Genomic DNA, 23,256 nt, shown 5'->3' with positions numbered 1-23,256 from the left:
CAAGGAATTAGTTATTATTAGTAAGACACAACATTTCTGTAGCAATTGACCACCAGACTCTTTCTCTTAAGGCATTAACTGGGTTAATTAATATAAATGTTATATTGTAACTGTCTAGTTACACATTGGTTCCGAAACATGTATGTTCCAGGCTGCAATTAAAACTTTGAATCTGAGAGAGCTCTGGTCAGCAAAGCTGGCGATGCGAGCGATTATTATTGTTTTTTAATGACAAACCAATTACATAATCCAACATATGTGTAAAGGCACACACAACATATTCCAGTTAACGGTATATTTTTTTAATGATTCGTTATGGCGTAATCAATACTTCCATGAGTATAAATTGCGTTTGCGACCTCCATGTTTTGGGGCTATTCATCAGAAAACTCGGGTCCGGGATTCGGCTCCCATCCGTCGGGCAAGAACTGTGGGTTTTCAGCCTCTCTCTCTGGAGCTCAACAGAGTTTCGACTCCTGGCTAGAGGACCTTGTCGCGGCTCATGCGCATGCGCGCGCTCGGCCAATCAGAGAGGGGTCTGCAGAAATGGGCTCAACCAATCAAAGAGGGGTCTGCAGAAATGGAACTACGAAAAGTAGAGACGCCTAATGGGGATCCCTAATAAAATCAAATCAAATCAAATCAAATAGTGACAGCTCTTTGGACCTCATATTCAGAGTTGACAGCAACACATTCCAAATACAAGTACTATACTTGAAATGAACTCTGGCCCTTTTATCTGCTCCTTGTAAATGAAATAATGAGGGAATAACACACACCTGGCCATGGAATAGCTGAGCAGCTAATTGTCCAATTACCTTTGGTCACTTAAAAAGGGGGAGGCATATATAGGAATAGTTGTAATTCCTACACCGTTCACCTGATTTTGATATAAATACGTCAGGGCACTTTGCCCTCGCCTGCCTGCCGGCTCCGGCTGTGTTTTTGCTGATCAACCAATACATTGTTGGAAAGTTGAATTTGACGCCTTTCGATCGTCACCCTACTCTGCGTGCTTCCAGTCTCGAGTTACAAGACGAAACATCCAACAAGCGTCATTTGACAAGCCATTCGGACAAGTGGCCATGTCCGGTTTGGCCGGGTCCTGAACGGACCAGTCACCTCTGATGGCGAAAAATTATTGACCACCTTTGTAGCCAATGAAATTCTGGGGCCAGGGCTGTCCTGCGAGGGCTGATTGAAACAAGAAAGACAAAGAAGAAGCCAGGGAAGTTCTTTGTTTTGACTAGCGCCTCGGAATCATTGGCAGTGGACAACCATTTTGGATAATCATGGCGAATTAACGCTGGTACACACATTACAAAAACCTTTGTAAAACAGATTTTCTGTGGGATTGTTATCAACTTTGGACCTATACTAGATCACACTTCAGGCTATTCTCCAGCTCCTACCTCTCAGCTGGAACTCAAAAACAGGCATCTGGCAACAAGTAAACAGAATGTGAGTAAACTTTTACTTCAGTGTGTTCAAACCCCTGTAACTCTATTTCATTAGCACTGAAAGAAAAATATTCTTTCTTTTTGTGGAAAGTTCAGAATGTTTCCTTTCAAGAGACCAAACTCATGTATGTGCTATAAGTATAAAGTATAACAAATCGCAAATTACTTTGGGTATGCAATCGTCAGGCATGTTATGCAAAACTAGCCCCATTTTTGCCCAATGCACAAGAGGTTAAAAGCACATCTTGATTGTAGAGCCAGAATTATGAAAATTGTGTCAATGTCCAAATACTTGGCTATACATATGTAAACACACACAGTACACACACACACCTGGTTTACACTTCAAAGTGAGGCCAGACTTGATCCTGGTGTCCTTCCTGCACTCATCTCCATCAGTGTACACCAGTCTGATGTCACTTCCTGTTTCCGTCTTCTTAGGAGAGGACAGGAACTTCCCCAGACTGGTTGCGTTCTTGTTCTTATCTGAGAGGGGTTCAGACATCAGCCTTATTCACCTTGAATGCCTTCTGGCCCTGCCCACTTCTGACCTGGTGTCTGTATTTCATGTTGCTGTGATGAAGATCAACTTTGTGATGAAGATCCATCTCTCCATCTTCTATCTTTCTATCCCCCATCACTCCATCCTCAATCTATTGTCCTCTCTGTCTCTACATCTGCATCCTGTCTCGCTCTTCATCCTCAATCTATCATCCTCCATCTATCTCTCCATATCTCTAGATCTCCATTGTCTCCATCTCCTCTATCTCTCTATCCTCCATCTCTCTCTCCAGCCTCTATCTCTCCATCTCCATATCTCTATCATCCGTCTCTCTATCCTCTATATATCCTCTCTATCTCACCATCCTCTGACTCCATTTCCACCTCTATCCTGTCTCTATCTCTCCATCTCTCCGTCCCATCTCTCCATCCTCTATCTCTCTATTTTCTATCTCTTCATCGGTTCTATATCTCTCTCTGTCCCACCTCCCTAGCCTCTATCTCTCCATCATATATCTCCATATCCTCTCTCTCTATCCACATCTCTCCATTCTATATCTCTCTACCCTCCATCTCTCCATCCATCTAACCTCGCTATACCCATTGTTCTATTCTCTATCTCTCCATATCTCTATCCTCCATCTCTCCATCCTCTTCCTCTCTACCTCCATCTCCCCCTCTCTCCATAGCTCAGTCCTCACCCACGGCACAGATGGCAGCATCTTCAGGACAGCCTTCAGTGGCTCCTCTCTGGATGACCTTATGACACACGTTGAGGTAGAAACGCCGTGGGTCTGATTCTGGAGCGTTAGCATCTACAGCCTCCCAGTTCACAGTTGAGTCTGACTCTGGAGAGAGTGAGAGAGTGAGAGTGAGAGTGAGAGAGAGATCAGACGTAGCTTTGTGTGAATCTATGTTACAAACAATACTAAAAGGGAGTGGCTCAAGATCTTAATCCAATCAAAACACACAGAGCTGGTGTCTGGTCAATATCCATCAATGAAAACAGACAGAGTACGTGTGTCTCAGCCGGTCTCACCAGGGTTCTGTGTGAGGGGTGAAAGGTCATAGGTTATGTGGCCGGCCGTGACCCTACAGAGCAGATCCTCCTTCTCCTTGACGCAGGCGTAGGCTGTCGGCCAATCAAAGTAGTAGGTACAATCCGTCTCCCCCGCAAACACAGGGAACCCTCGCCCGTCATTGCCTGGGAGACACAGAGAAACATGACATGATTTTCTAAACCGCATTTCTGTGACCCGGGTGGTGTGATCGGGTGGGGTGTGATCGGGTGGTGTGATCGGGTGGTGTGACCCGGGTGGTGTGATCGGGTGGTGTGACCGAGTGGTGTGACCCGGGTGGTGTGACCGGGTGGTGTGACTGGGTGGTGTGACCCGGGTGGTGTGACCGGGTGGTGTGACCCGGGTGGTGTGACCGGGTGGTGTGACCGGGTGGTGTGACCCGGGTGGTGTGACCGGGTGGTGTGACCCGGGTGGTGTGACCGGGTGGTGTGATCGGGTGGTGTGACCGGGTGGTGTGACCCGGGTGGTGTGACTGGGTGGTGTGACTTAGTGGTGCGAGTCTAACCTGAGGTCTTGTTGCACACAAAGTTAATGATGGTCATCCTCTCAAAACCTGAAGAACACCTGGTGCCATCTGGATAGATCAGAGTTAGATCACCATCTGAATATCTAGAAGAGAGAGAAGAGTGCGTTATGCATTTTCAACAAGACTACAGACCCACTAACATGTAGAGTATGTATTACTGACCGGTCTACAGACCCACTAACATGTAGAGTATGTAATACTGACCGGTCTACAGACCCACTAACATGTAGAGTATGTAATACTGACCGGTCTACAGACCCACTAACATGTAGAGTATGTGTTACTGACCAGTCTACAGACCCACTAACATGTGTAGAGTATCTAATACTGACCGGTCTACAGACCCACTAACATGTAGAGTATGTAATACTGACCACAGTCTACAGACACACTAACATGTGTAGAGTATGTGTTACTGACCGGTCTACAGACCCACTAACATGTAGAGTATGTGTTACTGACCGGTCTACAGACCCACTAACATGTAGAGTATGTGTTACTGACCGGTCTACAGACCCACTAACATGTGTAGAGTATGTAATACTGACCGGTCTACAGACCCACTAACATGTAGAGTATGTGTTACTGACCAGTCTACAGACCCACTAACATGTGTATAGTATGTAATACTGACCGGTCTACAGACCCACTAACATGTAGAGTATGTGTTACTGACCGGTCTACAGACCCACTAACATCTAGAGTATGTAATACTGACCACAGTCTACAGACACACTAACATGTAGAGTATGTAATACTGACCAGTCTACAGACCCACTAACATGTGTAGAGTATGTGTTACTGACCGGTCTACAGACCCACTAACATCTAGAGTATGTAATACTGACCACAGTCTACAGACACACTAACATGTAGAGTATGTATTACTGACCGGTCTACAGACCCACTAACATGTAGAGTATGTGTTACTGACCGGTCTACAGACCCACTAACATGTAGAGTATGTGTTACTGACCGGTCTACAGACCCACTAACATCTAGAGTATGTAATACTGACCACAGTCTACAGACACACTAACATGTAGAGTATGTATTACTGACCGGTCTACAGACCCACTAACATGTAGAGTATGTATTACTGACCGGTCTACAGACCCACTAACATGTAGAGTATGTGTTACTGACCGGTCTACAGACCCACTAACATGTAGAGTATGTAATACTGACCAGTCTACAGACCCACTAACATCTAGAGTATGTAATACTGACCACAGTCTACAGACACACTAACATGTAGAGTATGTATTACTGACCGGTCTACAGACCCACTAACATGTAGAGTATGTATTACTGACCGGTCTACAGACCCACTAACATGTAGAGTATGTGTTACTGACCGGTCTACAGACCCACTAACATGTAGAGTATGTAATACTGACCAGTCTACAGACCCACTAACATGTAGAGTATGTAATACTGACCGGTCTACAGACCCACTAACATGTAGAGTATGTAATACTGACCGGTCTACAGACCCACTAACATGTAGAGTATGTAATACTGACCGGTCTACAGACCCACTAACATGTAGAGTATGTAATACTGACCGGTCTACAGACCCACTAACATGTAGAGTATGTAATACTGACCGGTCTACAGACCCACTAACATGTAGAGTATGTGTTACTGACCAGTCTACAGACCCACTAACATGTGTAGAGTATCTAATACTGACCGGTCTACAGACCCACTAACATGTAGAGTATGTAATACTGACCACAGTCTACAGACACACTAACATGTGTAGAGTATGTGTTACTGACCGGTCTACAGACCCACTAACATGTAGAGTATGTGTTACTGACCGGTCTACAGACCCACTAACATGTAGAGTATGTGTTACTGACCGGTCTACAGACCCACTAACATGTGTAGAGTATGTAATACTGACCGGTCTACAGACCCACTAACATGTAGAGTATGTGTTACTGACCAGTCTACAGACCCACTAACATGTGTAGAGTATGTAATACTGACCGGTCTACAGACCCACTAACATGTAGAGTATGTGTTACTGACCGGTCTACAGACCCACTAACATCTAGAGTATGTAATACTGACCACAGTCTACAGACACACTAACATGTAGAGTATGTAATACTGACCAGTCTACAGACCCACTAACATGTGTAGAGTATGTGTTACTGACCGGTCTACAGACCCACTAACATCTAGAGTATGTAATACTGACCACAGTCTACAGACACACTAACATGTAGAGTATGTATTACTGACCGGTCTACAGACCCACTAACATGTAGAGTATGTATTACTGACCGGTCTACAGACCCACTAACATGTAGAGTATGTGTTACTGACCGGTCTACAGACCCACTAACATGTAGAGTATGTAATACTGACCAGTCTACAGACCCACTAACATGTAGAGTATGTAATACTGACCGGTCTACAGACCCACTAACATGTAGAGTATGTAATACTGACCGGTCTACAGACCCACTAACATGTAGAGTATGTGTTACTGACCGGTCTACAGACCCACTAACATGTAGAGTATGTAATACTGACCAGTCTACAGACCCACTAACATGTAGAGTATGTAATACTGACCAGTCTACAGACCCACTAACATGTAGAGTATGTAATACTGACCAGTCTACAGACCCACTAACATGTAGAGTATGTAATACTGACCAGTCTACAGACCCACTAACATGTAGAGTATGTGTTACTGACCGGTCTACAGACCCACTAACATGTAGAGTATGTGTTACTGACCGGTCTACAGACCCACTAACATGTAGAGTATGTAATACTGACCGGTCTACAGACCCACTAACATGTGTAGAGTATGTAATACTGACCGGTCTACAGACCCACTAACATGTAGAGTATGTAATACTGACCACAGTCTACAGACACACTAACATGTGTAGAGTATGTGTTACTGACCGGTCTACAGACCCACTAACATGTAGAGTATGTGTTACTGACCAGTCTACAGACCCACTAACATGTGTAGAGTATGTAATACTGACCGGTCTACAGACCCACTAACATGTGTAGAGTATGTACTACTGACCAGTCTACAGACCCACTAACATGTGTAGAGTATGTACTACTGACCGGTCTACAGACCCACTAACATGTAGAGTATGTGTTACTGACCGGTCTACAGACCCACTAACATGTAGAGTATGTAATACTGACCGGTCTACAGACCCACTAACATGTGTAGAGTATGTAATACTGACAGGTCTACAGACCCACTAACATGTAGAGTATGTGTTATTGACCGGTCTACAGACCCACTAACATGTAGAGTATTTATCACTGACCGGTCTACAGACCCACTAACATGTAGAGTATGTAATACTGACCGGTCTACAGACCCACTAACATGTAGAGTATGTAATACTGACCGGTCTACAGACCCACTAACATGTAGAGTATGTATTAGTGACCAGAATAGAAGAAGGACCATAGTGTCTCTCTACCTGAGTGTCTGATTCTGGTACCTCCCGGCGACCTTCTTGACGTCTTTGGTGCTCTTGAGTTGACAGGCGGAGACGTACCCCCCCTGGGGAGACCCACAGTCTCCTGCCCGCGTCTCTCCACACACATTCAGGTAGTACACGTAGCTCTCCTGGCCCTCCGTGGACTCCGCATAGTAGGGGTGGTCCGTATTAGCTGCACACACACACACACACACACACACACGCAAACACACACAAATGCACACGAACACAGACGCACACGCAAACACACAAGCTCACACATGCATACACAAACGCATGGACGCATACACACACATTTAAACATGTACACACACACATAATGATAGCAGTTCAATAGCCGTTCAAATTAAGCAAATCATACATAAATGCACATGATGGTAATTAATGTGTAACGTTATGTAATTGTTTTTTGTATGTACTGTAATGTAACATCTGAATGTATATAATTGTTTGTTGTGTCTTTTTGTATGTAATGTAACATCTGGATGTATAGAATATGTTGATATGGACTAAAACATAATCAACATAATCCATAAAAGGATTTTTCCCCTCAATATTAACACTTTCACTGCCACTCACGAGATATCTCGGAATTAATAATATCTCGTTGAAAGCCACTCACGAGATTTCTCGGATTTTTTTTTTTTTAGCTGAAATCATATTGCATCACGCGAGCCTACCCTAGTATACCCGAGTGCCGCCGGCGATCAGATGTGGAAAAAAGCGCCCCCTATCGTCTCCCAGATGACATAAGGGATTTTGGAATGGACTCAATGAAAATGGATGCGGAAAAAAATCCTGTACTCCACATTTTCCAGTCCACCCATGCAGCCGGAGTACCAGGGTTCATTCAGGGGGCTCTGAGCCCCGCGGAATCATGTACTGCACTGTACACACATTGGATCTATACACTTATCGATTTTTTCGAATGGTGATCAGGAATTGGAATATACCAGTTGGATACCATCTGATGTCAGGTAAGGAATCTATGTTATCAGTGTTAGGATAATCAGACTCATTTTGATGAAGATATAGGCTGTTTTGTGAAATGGGCTCTATCGGTTTTACTGAAAAAATCCATGAGGAAATGAACACGGCGATTATCTGTGCGCGGCTTGAATGGGCGTGCGTGTATGTATAATATTGATCATCTAGCGTTTATTTGAAAACTATTCATAAATAGGCAGACAAATATCAACGTTCTGGAATATTCCAGTAAAAGACGATTATCATAGAATGCCCCAGAATGGACAGTTTTTTTTACCTCAAAACGGGTGCTTTTCAAAATGCCCTCAAACGGAAATGAAGCGATAAAAAACCAATCTGCCTTGACAGCACTGACTGGAAAAGGATTCTTTGATAAGCGACGGGCAGATTAGACACATAGCCATAATTTAAAACATAGATTAGGCGATATTAACGATAACATTAAAGTGGATGGTGGCATTGACGCGCTAACTCTGGCGCCACCTCGTGGCATAGAAAGTGTTAAAAGGAACAATTCACAAAAAAAAACAATGCTGATTAATTTTGAGCTGTAATTAACACAACGCCAGATGACTGGAGGCCATATTCAAGATCACTTACTCTCAATAACTGTCAAACTAGATGAATGTGTGCTAAACTGTACATTTTTTTCAGAAGTGCCCCTTTAAAAAGAGGTGACAAAACACAAAGGGTTACGACACACAACACAAATAGCTTGGTCTAGAAATAAAAATGAACTTGTGAAAAAGCAGGAAGGTCACTGAATAGGATGACTCAAACTTACTTCTGTTAAAAAATCTATTTAGCATCTATGGATCTCAGGGACATCTATGGATCTCGGGGAATGTATTCCCAGTGTCAGAAATATTGTGTCTGACCAGACATGGAAAATAGCCAGTGAGCTCATTAAACACCTTCTTGAGATCATGTGTACAAAGAATCTAAGCAAATGAATAAAGGGAAGATGATTAAACAGAAGGTTTTGTAGATACAGTACTAAATTCTGCCATCCGGACACATGCAATTTGAAATATGATTACACAAACCGTGAATGAAATCTACTGTAAGTACAGTTACTTTTTTATATTGTCAATTTCTCCGGCATTTTTCATCAGATTGCAATGTCATTTTTTGCTAGACGTTCACAGAAAGGTAGGGAAACTACCTGTGTTCTGTTTTATGGCAATAATGTTCAGGTTTGTGGGAGATAATCCAGAAAAATAAGAAATAAAAAAGTAAATCCAGAAGTCAGATGATTGACAGGGGCTGGCGTGAGCTGGGTAGTGTAGTTTTTCGAAATTCGAAAGCCCATCGAAAGCCCTGGGTCTCTACCTTCAAAAGACTACACTCACTTTTGGCTGTGCCACTTCCTCCCGTCAATATGCGCCGGTTTCCGACTCAATGCCCTGAGATTTCAATTTTTTTTTAATCCACTTTTTCTCCTTCTTTTTCTGTTTTTCTCCCATCCCAATTTAGTCGTGCCAATTCCCCCCTCCCCTGTCTTGATCGTTGTTCGCATGTGCCCCCCACTGGTCGGTCGTAGGGAGGGTTGAAGAATCTATCGCATGTCCTCTCCGATACATCTTTTCACCTGCCAGAGCGGACTCTCATTGGCGAGGAGTAACGTGTGGGAGGCTCACACTACCCTCGACATCTCCTGTCCTTGCTGTGCAGGCGCCCTGACCGACCTGTAGGAGTCGCTGTTTTACAACAACCAGATTACCACCCATCGACTTTCCTCCCGCTGACTGCCAATTGAGTCAGTATGACGGCCGGCGCAAGCCGGAGGCAACGCTGACAGCCGGATTCGATACTGGTGTCTCTCGCGTTGGTGACAAGCGCTTAGACCGCTGCGCCACCCAGCCGCCCATGCCGTGAGATTTCTATAATCATATATCTCACTAATAACTAATAAGTTAAAATCATTGGTAAACAAATGTAATACTGAAACTATACACTTTGACTGCTGTTTTGACAGGGTTAGGGTCTTTACTCTTGGCTACATTTGAGGACAAAAAACATTAATTCATACATTGTGTAGTATGGCGTGATGTGACGTCATTTGCTGTCCAGTACCGGACCGCTCGGGCTTAAGAGGTTAAAACACTAATAATATGACACAAAACGCACTTGGGCCCAAGCTGTTCCCCTAGCATTAGAATTCTACTAAAAAGGTATATGCCTTCATATTCAGTAAACCCTCTCTATGGGTGCGTTTGTATATTTAATCTGACGCTCTGATTGAAATGAACATGAGAATTATGATACCATTGGAACAGAGCGCACAAGACCAGAGGGATTCTTGAACGGGTCAGATAGCATATGTGGCCGGGGAAAAATGACAAATATAAAAAACATTGTCAGTTAGATGTTTAAGATCCTAATCCCTCGTGCAATCACATACAAGAAAAAGCTGTGGCAAGTTGTGACCTAACAAATTATGCTTTGTCTCCATTAGTTATTTTCAGCTTGGCTGGGGCTAGTGTGTAGGATAAAACGTTGTCCCCTCCCTCCTAGCCATGGTCTAGCATGGTATGGTATGGTTGTGGTTTGTGTCTCCATTGCATTTATTGTAAACTCTGGTTGGTAACAACCTTTTAACATTCACAGCACCAACTGTGGTACACAAGCTAAACCATGATGATACAACAGTCCCAACCAGGTTTATCCAGGTTCTAAAGACATTGGAGACACTCACTGTGTGACAGACAGGCCACAGCACGGCTAAACCCTGGCTAGTGGAGACAAGGCAAAATACTTATTTTCACTGTTGTTGAGTGTCAGCTAGCATGCTAGCAAGTTTAGCCAGTTAGCATGCATGTGTACTGACCGGGCAGTGTAAGGTGTGTCAGGTCTATAGAGATATCATGCTGTTCGCTCGTCAGTTTACAGCTGTGACTTTCGAGATAATCTCTGTGACAGGCGTACTCCGTAACCCACTCCACCTCGTAACGACAGTTAGCCTTAGCAGTCATCTTAGGATCACTACTACCCTGGAGAGGGAGAGACAGGTAGAGAGAGAAAGAGAGAGACATAGAGAAAGTGGGAGAGCAAAGTATTTGTTCAGATAGAGGCCTTTCCCAGAATGTTTAGAATACAAATGTTTCCTCCATGTTGGAAGAAACAATGGTAACAGCAGTTGCTATGTGCTCACATATGAGAAATATATCAACAGTAGGGCTGTCCCCGACTAAGGATTTGGATAGTCAACCATGATTGGCCGAAATTAGAAAATAAAAAAAATAAAAAATTATCATTCCATTTGGGCTGTGGGGGTGCTTAATGTCTGAAGGAGTCGACGGAAGGCGTCTTGTCCTCTGCAAAAGCATGTAATTGGTCCACTGATGGATACATCTTGATATTTGTCTAGTCTAGGCATGGGCCAAATTTAAACATGAAGTGAAGGACACCCGTTTACTGGCCTTCACTGAAACATGGTTAAATGACCGTGATCGGGACGAGGACCTGTCACTTAGTGGGTTCAGCGCTCCGCTTCGTTTGGACCGATCACCGGAGATCACAAACAAACGACGGGGAGGTGGTGTGTGCTGCTACATCAACCTGACATTGAACTTTTGACTGTTTCACTCCGTCCCTTCTATTTGCCTCGGGAGTTCCCACAGTTATTTTTTACTATTGTTTACATTCACCTTCGCGCGAACGCATCAGCTGCTTCCAAGCTGATTGCTGACGTCACGCACCGACTCGACGCAATCAGCCCAGAGGCTCCAAAATTCATCCTTGGTGATTTTAATCACTGTCGCTTGAACACGACTTTGAGGACATATGAACAGTATGTGACCTGTGCCACCACACAGAGGAACTCTATCATAGACCTGTGTTACGGCTCAGTGAGCGGTGCTTACAAATCGCTACCACTGCCTTCCCTGGGATCTTCCTACCACAACAGCGTGTATCTGATTCCCATGTACACACCCACTTTCAGGCGGCTTCCGCGGGTGGAGAAACCAGTGAAATGCTGGTCGGAGGACAGCATCTCCTCCCTTCAGGCCTGCTTCGAATGTACAGACTGGGACTGTTTCTTTGCCGCATGCGGCGATAACATTAATGAACTTTGTGACACTATCTCCTCGTACATCACATTTTGTGTAGATTCCATTATCCCGAGTAAAGTGGTTGTTATTTATCCAAATAATAAACCTTGGATAACCAAGGAGTTAAAAGCAGTTATCAATAAAAAGAAACTGGCCTATTGTACGGGTAATGCCCTAGAGAAAAAGGCTGCTTCTAGAGAAGTTTGTATTGCTATTAAGAAAGCCAAACAAATGTATAAGGACAAGATAGAAGCTCAATATAGCAGTGGAGACCTCAGAGCCGCATGGCAAGGTATAAAGAACATGGCTTCCATAAATACAAATACTAATACTGGGAGGAATAAATCCACTACTATTAGAGGAGTAAATAGCACTGACTTGCCAAACACTTTTAATTCCTTCTTCTCCCGCTTTGAAAGTTCTGACTTTTTAGAGAATATCTCTGCATGCATGGAGTCCCTGGAACCCCAAAACGAAATGGTTATTTCCCAAGATTGGGTCACAGCATCATTTAAAAAGGTTAAACCAAGAAAAGCTGCTGGCCCAGACTCGTTATGCGGGCGCACCCTGCACCACTGTGCTCATCAGCTTGGTTGGGTGTTTTCTAGACTCTTCCAGATGTGTGTAGATCTAGGTCAGATCCCCACATTATGGAAGACGTCAACGATCATACCCATCCCTAAGTCAAGAGATTCAAAAGAATTGAAGGACTTTAGACCAGTGGCGCTTACCTCATTAGCAATGAAGGTTTTTGAGAAGTTTTTAAAAAACACTACTATGTCTTTTATTGAGGGTAAATTAGATCCCCTTCAATTCGCATATCAGCCAGGTAAAGGGGTGGAGGATGCTATGCTCTTCATCTTGGACATTGTGTATAAACACAATCTTCCAGATGTGTGTAGATCTAGGTCAGATCCCCACATTATGGAAGACGTCAACGATCATACCCATCCCTAAGTCAAGAGATTCAAAAGAATTGAAGGACTTTAGACCAGTGGCGCTTACCTCATTAGCAATGAAGGTTTTTGAGAATTTTTTAAAAAACACTACTATGTCTTTTATTGAGGGTAAATTAGATCCCCTTCAATTCGCATATCAGCCAGGTAAAGGGGTGGAGGATGCTATGCTCTTCATCTTGGACATTGTGTATAAACACCTGGAAACACCTGGAGCTCATGCTAGACTTTTATTTGCAGATTTCTCCTCTGCTTTTAATAAAATGCAGCCCCACATTTTAATTGAGAGGCTTGACTCTCATTTTAGTCTCCCACACCAGCTTCTCATGCTGATTTTAAATTTCCTCACTGAGAGGGTCCAGCAGGTCTTTGTCAATGGGCAGATGTCCAACATGTGGATTTCCAACACTGGCTCCCCCCAAGGTTGCGTTTTGTCTCCCCTTTTATTTATTATGTACACGGACAGCTGCAGATCGCTTCATGACCAAAGGCATCTGGTTAAGTTCTCAGATGACACTGTCCTGGTATCTCTACTGCAGCGCTCCGAAACTGATCATGGACCTGTACTTCACGACTTTGTGAATTGGTGTGATGAGAATTACTTGGACCTCAATGTCTCTAAGACTAAGGACATGATAATTGACTTCAGACACAACCCCGATCATCAAGCCAGTGTAGCTAGTGTAATTCACGATGAGGACGTCCAGACTGTTGAATCGTACAAATACCTGGGAACTGTGTTTGATTGTAAACTGAAGTTCAACCTAAATACAGAGTCTATTGTTAAAAAAGGTCAGCAGAGGATCTACCTGCTAAGAAAGCTGAACTCTTTTAATGTTAGTGTGAAGATCCTGAGCACTTTTTATAGTTATTTTATTGAAAGCCTCCTAACTTTTTCTTTTATCTGCTGGTTCAGTGGCCTGTCTATTAAAGATAGGAACAGCCTACAGTATATTGTGAAAGTGTGCTCCAAAATAATTGGAGTAAAACAGAGAGACCTACCGTATGTTCTCTCTGGACGGACCAGGTGGTCAAGAAGGGGACGAGCATCATTAATCAACCCCTCCATGCTCTGTCTCAGCGGTTTTCACTGTTGCCTTCTGGCCGCCGTTATGATGTCCCACCAAGAGGACCAACCGCTACGCCAAATCTTTTGTCCCCTCGGCTATCAGACTTTTAAACACAGACAGTAGTCATTTTAAGTAGCCTTTTGCACTTGGTTGTCTGTTTTTACTTTTACTTTTATTGCTGGATTGTATCACATGGAGTGTTTCTCTTTTTATTTTCCGTGCTGTCGTTGAGATGTTTTGTTGTTCGTTTGTCTTTGTTGCTTGTGGTGAAGCTGCAAATATGAATTGCCCCACGGGGATCAATAAAGTTGTCTGAATCTGAATCTAGTGTGTTCATTAGATGGGTGAAATCCTCTTTCTGTGCCTGTTTTCTTAGGCAGTTAGCCTCTGGTATGCATGCCATTAGCGTTAGCCACGCTTCTAGGCCTCTTTTCTTTTGGAAAGAATGATAAAAATATAATTTTTATTTTATTTTTTTTTAACTAAGAGGTTGGCTCCTTTCGATCGATTAGTCGACTAATAGGGGTCAGCCCTAATCAACAGAAATTTTATAATTTGGTGTCTTATTACTGGATTGTGTAAACAAGTCACAGTAATATCATGCTTTTCCAGTGGTTTTACCTGCTCTACCACTGCACAGAAAGTAGGAATTTTTTTGCATCATTCTTTCCAAAAGAAAAGATGCCTAGAAGCGTGGCTGACGCTAATGGCACGCATACCAGTGGCTAACTGCCTACGAAAACAGGCACAGAGGCACTGAAAGAGGATGTCACCCATCTAATGAACACACTAGACTAGACAAATATCAAGATGTATCCATCAGTGGACCAATTGCATGCTTTTGCAGAGGACAAGAAGCCTTCAGTCGACTCCTTCAGACATTAAGCACCCCCACAGCCCAAATGGAATGATAAAAAAAAAAAAAATTATATATATATATTTTTTTTTGTCGACTAATAGTCGACTAACGGCACATTTTGGCCAATCATAGTCGACTATCCAAATCCTTAGTCGGGGACATCCCTACTATCTACTATGCCTACTACATTTCCATTTAGTAATTTAGCTGATGCTTTTATCCAAAGTGACTTACAAGTTGTGTACAACAAGTCAGCAGGAAGGTTACAACTCTGGCAGCTAAGGGTCAGTAACATTGTTCGTCAAACAGTGTTGAACTTGAGTGCTACAGGCTTGGGTGCATATTACATATACTGCATATACTGTACTACTACCTACCTACTATGCTAATATGTCTATGCTACTATGTACTATGCCTATACTACTATCTGCTATGTACTATGCTACTATGTCTATACTATTACCTACTATGTCTATACTACTATCTACTATGTACTATGCTACTATGTCTATACTATTACCTACTATGTCTATACTACTATCTACTATGTACTATGCTACTATGTCTATACTATTACCCTACCGTCATAGGCAACTACCGTCCTGTCTCTCTTCTCTCCTTCCTTTCTAAAACACTTGAACGTGCTGTATCCAACCAACTTACTGCTTATCTCTTACAGAATGACCTCCTAGACCCTAATCAGTCAGGCTTCAGGACTGGTCACTCCACAGAGACAGCCCTCATTGCGGTCACAGAGGCACTTCACTTAGCAAAAGCGAAAGGCCTCTCCTCTGTCCTGATTCTCCTAGATCTATCTGCAGCCTTCGACACAGTCAACCACCAGATCCTCCTCGCGGCCCTCGCAGGAATGGGAGTGGCTGGCTCTGCGCTGACATGGTTGTCATCATACCTCAATGACCGCTCCTACCAAGTGTCATGGAGAGGGACCCTGTCGGCCACCCGCCCCCTGCGGACGGGTGTCCCCCAGGGCTCGGTTTTAGGACCCCTTCTCTTCTCCCTCTACACTAAATCACTGGGTAACATTATCACGTCTCATGGCTTCTCCTACCACTGTTATGCCGACGATACTCAACTCTTCCTCTCCTTCCCTCCCTCAGATATCCACGTCTCTGAGCGGATCTCGGCCTGTCTGTCCGACATCTCCGCCTGGATGACGACCAACCACCTCAAACTGAACCTAAGCAAAACAGAATTGCTCCACCTGCCGGCCAAATCCTCCCCCCTGACCGACCTTTCCATCACAGTCGAGAATGCAGCTGTGACCGCGTCCCCGACCGCCAAGAACCTTGGTGTTGTCCTCGACGACCAGTTGAACTTCTCTGCTCACATCGCAGCGACAACCAGAACCTGCCGATTCCTCCTGAGCAACGTCAGAAGGATACGCCCCTTCCTGACAAAAGAAGCCACCCAACTCCTCGTCCAATCAACAGTCATCTCCCGCCTCGACTACTGCAACGCACTGCTCGCTGGCCTCCCGGCCACTGCCACTAAGCCTCTTCAACTCATTCAGAACGCAGCGGCCCGCCTGATCTCAAACCTACCGAAGTCGGCCCATGTCACCCCACTTCTTAGGGACCTGCACTGGCTCCCCATTGCTGCACGAATCCGCTTCAAGGCCCTTGACCTAGCATACCGTGCGGCAAAGGGAACTGCTCCCGCCTACCTCCGGTCAATGGTCTCTAACTACACACCCTCAAGACCCCTACGCTCTGCATCTTCTGGCCGCCTCAGACCTACTCCTATCCAAGCTCCGGGAGGGTCATCAAAGAGAAGTCGCCTATTCTCAGTCCTTGCCCCACAATGGTGGAATGAACTACCCACCCCAGTTAGGACAGCCGAAACACGTCCAATCTTTCGCCGTCGACTAAAGACTCACTTCTTCAACCATTATCTGAATTAAAAAAAAAAAAAAAAAAAAAAATCTAACCCTAACTAACCATACTGTCATGCACTTGTCCTAATAAACTAACCTACACTGTAGCACTCAACACTTTGATGAACATTGTTACTCAGCTGATAGAGTTGTGCTCTTCCTGATGGCTTGTCGTACAGAACTTGTAAGTCGCTTTGGATAAAAGCGTCAGCTAAATGACTAAATGTAAATGTAAATGTATTACCTACTATGTCTATACTACTATCTGCTATGTACTATGCTACTATGTCTATACTATTACCTACTATGTCTATACTACTATCTACTATGTACTATGCTACTATGCCTATATTACTATGCTACTATACCTATACTACTACCTACTATGCTGATATGTCTATACTACTGTACACTCAGAGTGTAGCACTCAAGTTTGACATTACTAGACTAACAATACCACTTACCCTTAGCCCCCAGAGTTGTACTCATCCTGCTGACTTGTTGTACACAATTTGTAAATCGCTTTTGCTAAAAGCATCAGCTAAATTACTAAATGTAAATATAAATGTTGCACTGGACAGCTTCAAAGTGTGTGTGTGTGTGTGTGTCTACCTCCTGTCTGCGCGAAGGACAGATGAAGGTGATGGTGACGGCAGGGGTGTGTCCGTGACAGAAGTCTGGGATAGAACTGTCTTTACTGACCTCATAACGCAACCGCAACCTGAGAGAGAGAGAGGAGAGAAAGACACACACACACAGGGACAGAGGGAGAGAGACAGAGAGAGAGAAAGAGAGAGAAGAGACAAAGAGAGAGCGACAGAGATAGGAGAGATACAAACAGAGAGGGAGACAGAGATAGAGAGATAGGAGAGACAGAGAGAGGGATAAAACTGAATTGACTAGTGCTATTAGCATAATGTTTAACTGGTGGTATGGTATGGCTACTGCTATTAACATAATGTTTAACTATTGGTATGGTATGGCTACTGCTATTAGCATATTGTTTAACTGGTGGTATGGTATGACTACTGCTATTAACATAATGTTTAAGGCTTATTTTCATTATTTATGAAAATGAAATTTACAATTTAGTAATTTAGCAGACGCTTTTATCCAAAGCGACTTACAGATTGTGAACAACATGTCACCAGAAGGGGTACAACTCTAAGGGTCAGTGGCATTGTTCAAATTATATTATAATTCTGAGCCAAACCAAGTTGTGTAGTGTATAATACATTTCATCAAAATGTGTATTGAACCTGAAAGTTTGTGTATTGCTACACCACTATTCTCTATAGATATCCATTGCCAGGTTAGCATTAGCATGGTATCTGTCGCTGGCCAGGTTTGCTTTAGCATGGTATCTGTCGCTGGCCAGGTTTGCTTTAGCATGGTATCTGTCGCTGGCCAGGTTTGCGTTAGCATGGTATCTGTCGCTGGCCAGGTTTGCTTTAGCATGGTATCTGTCGCTGGCCAGGTTTGCGTTAGCATGGTACATGTCACTGGTCAGCTTAGTGTTAGCATGGTACCTGTGGCTGGCCAGGTTAGCATTAGCATGGTATCTATCGCTGATTCGCTGGCAAGGTTAGCGTTAGCATGGTATCTGTCGCTGGCCAGGTTTGCGTTAGCATGGTATCTGTCGCTGGCCAGGTTTGCGTTAGCATGGTACATGTCACTGGTCAGCTTAGTGTTAGCATGGTACCTGTGGCTGGCCAGGTTAGCATTAGCATGGTATCTATCGCTGATTCGCTGGCAAGGTTAGCGTTAGCATGGTATCTGTCGCTGGCCAGGTTAGTGTTAGCATGGTACCTGTGGCTGGCCAGGTTAGCGTTAGCATGGTATCTATCGCTGGCAAGGTTAGCGTTAGCATGGTACCTGTTGCTGGCCAGGTTAGCGTTAGCATGGTATCTGTCGCTGGCAAGGTTAGCGTTAGCATGGTATCTGTTGCTGGCAAGGTTAGCGTTAGCATTGTGCCTGTCGCTGGCCAGGTTAGCGCTAGCATGGTATCTGTTGCTGGCAAGGTTAGCGTTAGCATTGTTGATGGTTTAATGTTTCACAATAATTCGGTCATATTGCTGTATATTAAATATGCTAAACTATATTGTGTTGTAAATATGACTGTTCGATGTTTCAAAAATGTTTTGTTCTGAGGTTGAATTATTGCATTTCTAACTCTGTCTCTCTTTTTGCTGCAGTACCCAGTGGGGCTGCAGGCTCAACCAATTGGTTTATTGACAGGAAGGCACAGGTGCTCCCTGTTATGCAATCAACCAAAACAGACCTTGGAATTGTATAAAATGAATGTGAGACCTCATTGTTTCATGCCACTGTCCTGTTGAAGGCTGAATAGCCGAAACGTTGACGACAATAAAAGCAGAGAAAAAGTGAGTGCGGGAATTGTAAATTTTTTCATCTGATAGCATTGTACCTGTCACTGGTCAGGTTAGCGTTAGCATTGTACCTGTCGCTGGCAAGTGGCTCTAGCTGCTTCGTAGGGAGGCCCATGTTGTAGGAGCCCTGCCTGCTGGTCAGACAGGCTGCTGAGCCCTCCAGACATGAATGGTCTGCAAGACCTGGGAAAGGAGGAGAAGGAGAGGAAGAGAGAGGGGGAGAAAGAACATAAAAAGAAATATGAGAGAAAGAAGAGGGCCGGATAAAGATAAAATAAAAAATACAGTATGTCAAGGAGATGAAAAAAGCAGAAAATGTTAGCATCATGCTAAGCATTCTAGTGGAAGTCTATGGTGGAATGAACAGAAATGTTAGCATCATGCTAAACATTCTAGTGGAAGTCAATGGTGGAATGAACAGAAATGTTAGCATCATGCTAAGCATGCTAGTGGAAGTCAATGGTGGAATGAACAGAAATGTTAGCATCATGCTAAGCATGCTAATGGAAGTCAATGGCGGAATGAACAGAAATGTTAGCATCATGCTAAGCATGCTAGTGGAAGTCAATGGGGACAATTTTCAAATAGACGTGCCAGTCTCCACATTTGATTTTCATGTGTGTGTGTGTTGTGAAGCAAACCACTTATTTAATAAATGTTTATATTTAGAGGCAGCCTAATTTTCATAGCCTAATTGATCTAAAAGATGCACATGCTACTGTTTGTTTGTTTAAAACCGTTGATAGGCCAATGCAATGCTGTTAGTATAGGCTACGATGGTGAATGGTGTCATTTAGATTTATTGTCGGTCAGCTGAGCCGATCAACGCTCTGAAGGATTATCTGAAGTGCCTATTTATGTGCAATACCCTTTGATTTTAATGATCCATTCTATTAAAAAGAATAACTGAATTGAACTGAAACTGAACATTTTAACTGAATTTAAACTGAAACAGAAAATAACAATGCGGACGCATTCTACCTCCAATATTTCAAAAACCAAATCACTGGCAACAGATCAATTAGGACGGTCTGAAAATGTTCCACCGCTTGGCCACATCCTTACAACAATTGGTGTAAGAAGTGAAGGAATATTCTTGAATGTCTGTCTGTCCCAAAGGGCAGGACAGGTCACTGGCTTGAGTTGGCTCTCTGGCCAGTTCTCTTTTCAGCTCTCTTGTCAGCCGGTTGGGCGTCGGTTCCTCATTCCTCAAGTCTGGTACCGAGTGGTACTGCTTACGCAAGATGTAATCATCTAAACAGTCTGCCGTTTTGTCGTTGGTTCCTCATTCCACTGGTATCCAATGGTACGGTACACCAAACAAGAGACTACGTAACTCACCACACCTAGTCAGTAAGACAAACTTGCATGAACCCTAACAGCCTAAAGGGTGACCACATGAACCACAAAATCATCCAATCAGGAACTTCCAGATATTAACGGCGCCTAGCCAGCCTGATAACCAATCACAGAGCATTACGTAAGGAAACTAGGTGGACCCATAAGCCCCACCTAAACAGTGTATAACTAAAAGATGTGTACTGATCAGACCACCGCTCTTGTATTCCGGCGCCTGCGTGTGCTACATACAAGCTCGGTCCAGATCCGTAAAGCTTTACTTGTGCTCTCAGAATGAAACATCCTTTTCTTGAAAACTTGACCAAGACGTCTTCGACTCCAAACTCTCCGTTAACCAACCAGCAGTAAACAAACGAATAATCTAACAGATGTTTGAGACGCCGTTCCAGATGGAACCAGACAGATGGCGGGAGAAAGAGGCAGCCAGACAGGAACAGGTGTTCGGTGTGGTAAGCCACGGTCGCCCAGATTCGGTTGGATCTGGAGGCAACCAGGTCAGGCCTGTCAACAGTTGGAGCCAATGGGGTTCTAGGCGGAGAACCCAAGATGGTGAGGTTGGAGGAGCAGCAACCAGTAAGCCTTTTGTACATGGAGGATGATGAGGCTGAAGTCGAATCGCAGAATGAGGAAGAAGAAGCAACAGCTGAATCTCAAACTGAGGATGGAGCAGCTGATTCTCAACCTGAAGAGCAGGAGCAGGCAGCAGAAGCTCCTCTCAGAGGGAAGGGAAGGAGAAGTGGAAGCAGGTTGGGAAGAGAGACGCGTGATATTTTGTTGGTTTGAGAAGTTGGATAGTTTAGTATTTTTTGCCTGTATTCTCAAATGGCATTTCTTTGTATGCAAATGCTACCGTACCTTGTTATATATAGTTGTGCTACAGAACTTTTTTCCACTGGTGAACAAAAGTAAAGAGAAAATAAAAACAAAACACTGGGTGATGACAACCTGCCTCACTCTATTTTTCCACCACTTGGCCACATCGTAACAGAGTTTATGACAAATAGGATGGGGATCTTAAAAAAGTGTCCTCCTCATATTATCGCAGGTTGGATAGGTAAACACAAACAAATAGATCTACATATCCATCCATCCCTCCTTCCATGTATCCATCCATTCTTTTTACTGTATCTCAGTATATTTTTACTGTATTTATTTACTGTACATTTTATTCCATTTTTATTCTATTTTATTCTACTCTTATCTTAGGCAATTTGATTTGTTTTGTTATTGTTATTCGTGACCTGTTCTGTCTAAATGTTTAATGTTGAGCGATTTGCAGTGTCAAATTTCCCTGCGGATAATAAAAGTATTTCTATTCGATTCTATTCATCCCTCCTTCATCCTTATCTCCATCTGACCCATCCATCCATCTCTCCCTTCCTCCTTCCTTCCATCCATCCATTCTTCCCTCCCTTCACCATCAATCCCTCCCTCCCTCTATCCCTTCCTCCATCCATCCATCCCTCTGTCCTCTCTCTCTCCCTCCCGCTCTCCTCTCCAGGTACTGACTGAGGCTACGACAGATGTTGATGTAGAATTCACTGTCGTCGTCATCATCGTCCACCAAGTATCCTCCAGACAATTTGATCAGCGGGTTCAGGTCGTGTTTCTTCCCATCAGAGTCAAACACGTAGCAGGGAACCTGGACACAGCAGAGACACAATGGGAGAGAGTTATTAACTATCTTCATCATTTCTTAGCTAGCAGAGAAGAGACAGGAGAGTTATTAACTATCTGTATCATGTGATTGATTGATTGATTATTTATTAACAGATTGCAGAATGGGTACAATACAATACTGAATGGGTACATGTTAGCCTAGCTTAGCACAATGAATGGAAGTGGACATGACCGGTTAGCCTTAGGCCCTTAGTCCAACTAACACCTCTCCCGAAGGCTAACCGGTCATGTCCGCTTCCATTCATTGTGCTAAGCTAGGCTAACATGCAGCCAGATAGCTTTCAACTGAAGCGCAGAGAGGAAACTGGTATCCATCTTCTTGTCTCTCTCTGGAGAAGACGATAAGCTAATTTCCCAAAATGTTGGCGTGTTCTTTTAAGGTGGAACAGCTCTTAGGGTGGACTAGCAGCTCTTAACACATTGAGTGCCACGCCCCTTTGACCATATAACCCCTTCCGTACCAGCGCTTTAGTCAATGGGAGGTCGGGGATATTTGCGAACGCTTAAACTATATCTTAAATTATGGCTATGGGTCTAAAACACCCCTCGCTTATCAATGACTTGCTTGCAGTCAACATGTACGAAATGGATTGTTTTTTCATTGGTATATTTCCGTTTTATACCGTTTTGAATACGAGTATAGTTTAAGATTTCTAGTGATTCCAGAGAAATCCGCGATAATAGCTCTTTAGTGGAATACACAAAACACGTTGTCATTTTTCGGCTGATTTGTGAATCGTTTTCAAATAAACGCTAGATTGTCGATAGTATATGTGTACTTATGCACGCTAGAGAAGCGGGCTGAAAAATCTATTATCCATGACCTGGTCAGCGCTAACGTCATATACACACTTTCAAAACCACTCTCAAAGAACACCTACGGGAGACTGCAATTCGAAACTGGCCCCTGTAAATGTCCTAACCCAACCCCCTCCAATGT

The 23,256-nt window shown here is 43.7% G+C and overlaps 1 protein-coding gene across 1 annotated transcript in view; it reads right to left on the bottom strand.

Annotated features, from left to right (window-relative positions):
* igf2r (insulin-like growth factor 2 receptor) overlaps positions 1–23,256 on the bottom strand; it is a 178,342-nt gene that overhangs the window by 108,915 nt on the left and 46,171 nt on the right. The window contains exons 5-13 of the mRNA XM_084314480.1: positions 22,146–22,278; positions 19,349–19,460; positions 17,500–17,608; positions 10,884–11,046; positions 7,046–7,238; positions 3,546–3,649; positions 3,001–3,165; positions 2,663–2,809; positions 1,794–1,946 (exon numbers count right to left, since the gene is read on the bottom strand). Of these exons, the coding sequence (XP_084170606.1) occupies positions 1,794–1,946; positions 2,663–2,809; positions 3,001–3,165; positions 3,546–3,649; positions 7,046–7,238; positions 10,884–11,046; positions 17,500–17,608; positions 19,349–19,460; positions 22,146–22,278 (1,279 nt within the window). The remainder of the gene's footprint in view (positions 1–1,793; positions 1,947–2,662; positions 2,810–3,000; positions 3,166–3,545; positions 3,650–7,045; positions 7,239–10,883; positions 11,047–17,499; positions 17,609–19,348; positions 19,461–22,145; positions 22,279–23,256) is intronic.

The sequence above is a fragment of the Notolepis coatsorum genome, assembly GCF_963971535.1.
Source record: "Notolepis coatsorum genome assembly, chromosome: 5".
Lineage (NCBI taxonomy): Eukaryota > Metazoa > Chordata > Actinopteri > Aulopiformes > Paralepididae > Notolepis > Notolepis coatsorum.
Note: the sequence above shows the minus strand (reverse complement) of the source record. Positions and strands in the feature narration are given on the sequence as shown.